At 43.4% G+C, this 5,857-nt stretch overlaps 1 protein-coding gene across 1 annotated transcript; it reads left to right on the forward strand.

The window, feature by feature from the left end:
- Window positions 1-1,762: 1,762 nt before the first annotated feature.
- On the forward strand, window positions 1,763-3,914 carry LOC118505546. The gene is made up of 3 exons (XM_036041487.1): window positions 1,763-1,782; window positions 2,337-2,874; window positions 2,945-3,914. Exons 2-3 carry the CDS (start codon window positions 2,611-2,613, stop codon window positions 3,824-3,826), a joined length of 1,146 nt encoding a protein of 381 aa, XP_035897380.1. The 5' UTR covers window positions 1,763-1,782; window positions 2,337-2,610; the 3' UTR covers window positions 3,827-3,914.
- The last annotated feature ends 1,943 nt before the right edge of the window (window positions 3,915-5,857 follow it).

Genomic DNA, 5,857 nt, shown 5'->3' on the forward strand with positions numbered 1-5,857 from the left:
GTCCTCGGGCCCTTAATCATTATCCTTCCAGCTCAACACTCCCAACCCAACCAGCACAGGCCGCACACTAAGCTCGTGCTTTTATTTAGCAATTGTACCGGTTGTGCTCCATTGGGACTATTTTTCAATTTGCCCTGCATATCTGCTCAAACCTTTCCGGTGCACGAACCGCCATCGCCATCCCCTTCCGGAGCTCAAAAAATTGCAGCTTGGTTTGCAAATTAATTTGTAATGGAAAACTATGCCCAGCAGGAAAGGGGGGCAGAAAGGAGGAAACGCAGAAGGGGGCCACATTTACACGCGTAGGTGCCAAACCGGCCCCATTCTTAGTGCCGGTCACCCAACAGTGCTCATCATTTTATGAGAAAACAATTTTCTCAATGAACTTTTGCCAGGCACACTGGCGAAAGCACCAACCAACGCTGAGTAGGGGGGGGGGGGGGGAGGGAAGGGGGAGAGGAAAGAAGACAGAAAGAAGCGGCAGTGGGAGTGCCAACGGAAGTGGTAGATTAAAAAGTGTACAGAAAGTAAGTTTTGCAAACCTTCAGACTTTCTCCAGCCAGCTTGCCTGCTGAAAGGGGTTTTGCCGGTACGGGTTGGTTTTCTGTGCATAACTTGCACAAAGTAATATTTCAACAAGTCGCCGGTAGATTATACCGTGTGCAGGAAAACACAAAGGAATGATAACGTTAAAACACTCTTAAGCTTCGAAACATCGGAACACAAAAATAATCGCAAAGTTTAAAATAAAGCAACTGCTCTGCAAAAGTTTGAAGTTAGCAGAGCAGTGCTGCAAAAGGCAAAAAGTCGAACAACACATTAAGCTCAGGAGAGTGAAAAGAAAAGAAAGCAACAACAGGCTATAAATATTCAAACTGACAAAGCAAGAAGAGCGAAAGAAAAATACACGAAACACAAGAAAAACAAAGTAAAACAGTTAACGAAGAGGGAAGACAAAGAGTGTGTTAAACACATAAAGTAAATGCAAGAAATGGTAAATTGAAAATACATCATGAATTTAAAATCCTTCCCGATGTTGGAAGATGCCTCACGCTCACGATTCATTCTATAGCCACTCGCTCGCGCACTCCCTCGCTCGCTCTCGCTTCCACATGTTTTCCCTGTTTTGTTCTATCAAGCTACGGGTTTTTTCCCGATCTACCTTTCCAGCTTGTTTCACATTACTGTTCCACTCACCTAGCAACGATTTTCGCGTGCTCGCTCACCATTCCGGTTGGGGAAAAACTACGCGCGCTCCCAAATGTAATCAGACGGTCGGAAACCATAGTAACGGTGTATTACAGCCAACTGTTACACGTTCCATTCATTCATCCCAAAAACCGTTACAAAACAAGGACCGTCCAATGAGTTGGATGAAACGAGAGAGAGAGAAAGAGAGAGAGAAAGCGATAGAGCGAGAGCCACGGTTGATAGAGCAAGGAAAAAACGAAAGCAATAATAGCAGTTGCGGGAAAGAGAAGTCCGGTTTGGGAAAATCGATAAATCCTCTCCTAACATCTCGCCACGTTGCCACGCATGCTGACGCTATTTCTGTGTGCAAAAAGGCTGTTGCAGTCCGTGCTGCTGCTTTTTCACCTGCAGTGACCTTTCCCTATGTGGTGCTGGATGTTGGATGCTCTTATGTGCGTATTATGCTCATGCATGAATAAATACCACCATTATGTGTGTGTGTGTGTTAAAGATCGCCTAGGAAACACACATACGCTGGACCCACTTCATTCTTGCGAGAAGATCCTTCAGATTTCCGAAACGACAAAGTTGGTAAGGACTATTTGGTGTTTTACATTGTTTTCAAATCACTGCTCGTTACACTCAGTATCGTAATTGTACGCTCATCATGCTGTTGAATGTTTCTTTCTTCCTGTTATCAATGCTTGTGAGCTTCATCAAAGATCTTCAAAACCATCCAAACAGAACATCTGGTTCCCGTGTTTTATTCCTAAAGATTCTCTATAAAAATGCAACAAGTAGATCGAAGTTTAACTCTTGATCATCTGCCATAATTGGAGAATTAAAACGCCTCAGAATTACTAGACTGACTGCGATCTGCTGAAGTAGTTGGCGACGATGCCAGTAAGGCTGAAGAGCGGGGTATGTTATCAACTCCGATTCTATCAGTAATATCAAGTCTATGAGGCTTGCAAAGGTCTTTCGATGTTATAAACCCAAGGAAGAAAAATACTTTGAAAATATCATATAGACCTCATTCTTTGTTTAGAATAACATTTACTATTTCATTATATTTCATTTAAGTGTATCGTTGTATAATGATGAACACACATGAACTTTTTCTCACCTTTCTTTATTGCTCAAAGATATCCTTAACGCTGCTGTTTGATCTACACTTAAAAATAAATCAAACACTTTCGGGTCGTGGTACGTCTTTACTTTTCCTAGTCATTATTGCCACTTTGCTCCTCGCGCGATCAAAGGCCAAACGATAATTTCACACCAGGGTTTAAGCTCTATAATCATCACTGAGTCATCCGTATCAAACATACTGCTGGGAAAAGCTATAAAACACCACGAGCAGCGCGTAAGGATCAATTTTAGTTGGAAAGTGATTTCTAACACCTTCAAAACGAAACCATGAGCTCATCAGGACAAGGCTCGAACATTTGCTTTCTTCGTTGGATACGCTGGATGGACACGATAAACGGCATACATCTGCACAACGAATCGCGGTTGGCACGTGCATTTCAGCTCGTGTTCTACGTTCTGCAGTTGAGTCAGCTGCTAGTCATATACAACTTTCTCAGCAGTTGCCTGCATACTGTCTCGCTGGAGGAGTTTGCTCGTCAGTTTAACCAGTGCGGTGGCTATGTGCTTACTTTCTTCCGTGTTGCCACAATTGTAAGTTGCCCAGTGCAATCGGCCTTGCCAAGTATAGTGCTACATGTGTGTTTATTTTTTATTTTTGAAGAATATGTATCGCACCGACCTTAAGGAAACGGCGCAGTTTATAAATGCTGCCGAGTTTCACCATCTGAACGCGCGTGCGGAAAACATTCGCTCCGGACCGATCCGACACGCGGGACGTGTCTTATCCATCCTGTTTGCTATACAGGTGGTGGCTATTACTTTATGGTTCATAATGACCGAGCTGCAGGCACAGGCGCAAAACGTTCTATTGCCCACCGTCACCTACCTACCGTTTGATGCGTCCGGTTGGCCAACACTGCTGAAGGTGATGTTTCGTCTATACGTTTACCTATCGTGCACGCAGCTCTTTCTCACCTTCTTCGGAAGCTACATCATCACGAGCAGCTATCTGCTTACGCTGACGATCGAACTGCGCATTCTGAACGATTCGTACGCTGGAGCACCGGACGATCCACAGCAGTTGGTCGCCTTCCTAGAGGATCGTGTCCGATACAAGGTGACACTGCTACACCACATCGGTATCATCAAACGGCAGATGAACGTTGGTCTTCTCTTCGAGCTGGTGCTTATCGTTTGTTTATTGGCTATCAACGGGTTGCGAGTATGCACCACGAGCAGCGATCTTAGCGAGATTGCACTGTCCGGCAGTATGATCATGATCTATCTGCTGGAGTTTTTCCAGTACTGCTGGCAAGTGGATGAGATGCAACAGTTGCACGAAGGACAAGCGTTTGCCGTCTACTCAACGCCTTGGGTTGGGGCCATGCAGCAAACGAAAGCGCAATTACTGATCACGACCCGAATGGCACAGGTCCCGCTGCGCTTCATGTGCGGTGGAATGTATCAACTATCAACCGAACTGTTCGCAACGGTTGTACAGTTTATCTACTCGCTGGTGATGATGCTTTTGCACTTTAAATAAGTGGGCAATGTAACTGAAAACAAACGGAAAAGTAATCAACTAACTACTGTTGCACAGACTGCATCAAACATGTTGACATTCAATCGTCAGCAGCCTAAAAGTATGCAATTTGCACAGCCCACACAGATAAGCAACTGGGTATGAACAAATGTGTTTTAATCTTTACAACAACGCTGCTTTTAATTAAATAAAATTGAAACATTAAATTAACATAAGTATATACTGTTGTGTACTTTTACTGTAAAAACTGCAGACCTCTAACTACTAACTATTGTAAACCAATATTAAGGCTACGGGTTGAGCTACATTCGTATTACGTTTACATTGTCTTCCTTACTAGGAATTATTGGCATACATTTGACTTTATTAAAAACACTGCCAGAACATATCGCTCCAAAACGTTTCACCGGAATTACCATTCAGAGCACTAAATCAATCGATCAAACCAGTGTTAAGTTGAGATCAAAGTTTAATCGGAAAATGCAAACCGAATGTCATTGCACCATCAACGAGCGTCGAAAGGGTGAAGGAGAATTTGAAACGAAACCCCTCTTACATATGCAAACAGCGTGAGTTAATGGCAAATGATTGTTGTTAAATAATAGCAAATCGTTATTATCATTATAGCGTGGAAAACCGATACCATTCGCTCATTATCATCCACAGGCAACACAGGCTGAAGCTACGGTAATGTAGTTCGATACAATTTTGAAATGTTTAACCCAATCATGTTCTCTTACAGGATTTCTATGAAATTTGAAAATATTTACACATTTTTTCCACTTTGTGTGATGAATTCGTTTTTTTTCAATATAAATCGTTTCTTTTCCAAGCTGAAACCATTCATCACATTTAATGGTTCCCTTTTTTCCTGGTTTCCTTTCTTTCACAACTGTCACCATAGTCATCAAGGTTGGTTTGGTACTGCAAGCCAAACGCATCCATCTTCAAGGTGGTACGGTACCAGAGACGACCAATCAGACGATGGAGTACCGTCTATTTATCGGTAGACCTATAAATTCTTCAAATCCCTCTAATACTACCCTGCTGTACTCGACCAGTTTGTACGGATGTCGCTCCATTCCCATGCAGCTGGAAGCAGAGAATAAAAGAAAGCGATGTAACCACCGCATTTGCTTACATTTCTGACCGGAAATCGATGGGTATAAATTTTTCTAGCCGCGCTTACCTGTGGACGAGAACGCTGTATATGCATCTAGAGAGCGAGAGAGAGAAGGTGCGTCATGTATGCAAAGCACCGTAGGAAAATCTCAGACCAAATATTACCACGAACGTAGAAGCCAATTTAAAAAGTCGCTCATTGCGTTGTACTCTAAAGCATTTATAAATGAATAATTTCCTGTACCCTTCTTGACATCCTTGTGTAGTATGCCAACTGATTCGAACTTAATAGCGTTTAATTCCTACTGGTGAGAGCACTATCATTCTAGCGCCATTATTATTGCGCCGGTAAGCATCCGAAAGATGTCGTTTTTCATCGCTTATTGCTGGCGAAAACTAATGGCAGCAGCTTCGCGGTAAGAAATGCACCTTCATACCCACACATGTGTGTGTGTGTGTGCGTTTTCCTGTACTTGCTCCGCTTTCCTCACCCAGAACCCAGAAAAGATTCATTCGCCTGTCTGACTTCCTAAGTATCGGTGACACTGAAGCCTCGGGCAAGGACTATCAAGGATTTTCAACTTTCCCGGTGCCGTGTCCACCGCCGTGCCCGGAAACACTTGACGCAGGTGCTTTCCAGCGAGGAAATTGAGAATAACGGATAGAAAATACGTTCTTGAGGTGAAGCGAACGCAACAGTGAAATGGAAGAAGCAGAAGTTAAAAGAAGAGTGCGAGCCAATGGAGGGACTGCATCATAAAAATAAATTGCATTCATAAATATTCCAACTTTTGGATTGTGGCCGAGGTCGAGTGGGCTGATATTGCTGATGGGCCGAGAGTTCATGCTTACGGTGGCTGTAAGAACGCAAACGATTCTGTCCGCCTGATGCCGTTCGCACACTGTCGC

Source organism: Anopheles stephensi, chromosome 2, assembly GCF_013141755.1.
Source record: "Anopheles stephensi strain Indian chromosome 2, UCI_ANSTEP_V1.0, whole genome shotgun sequence".
In the NCBI taxonomy this organism is placed as follows: domain Eukaryota; kingdom Metazoa; phylum Arthropoda; class Insecta; order Diptera; family Culicidae; genus Anopheles; species Anopheles stephensi.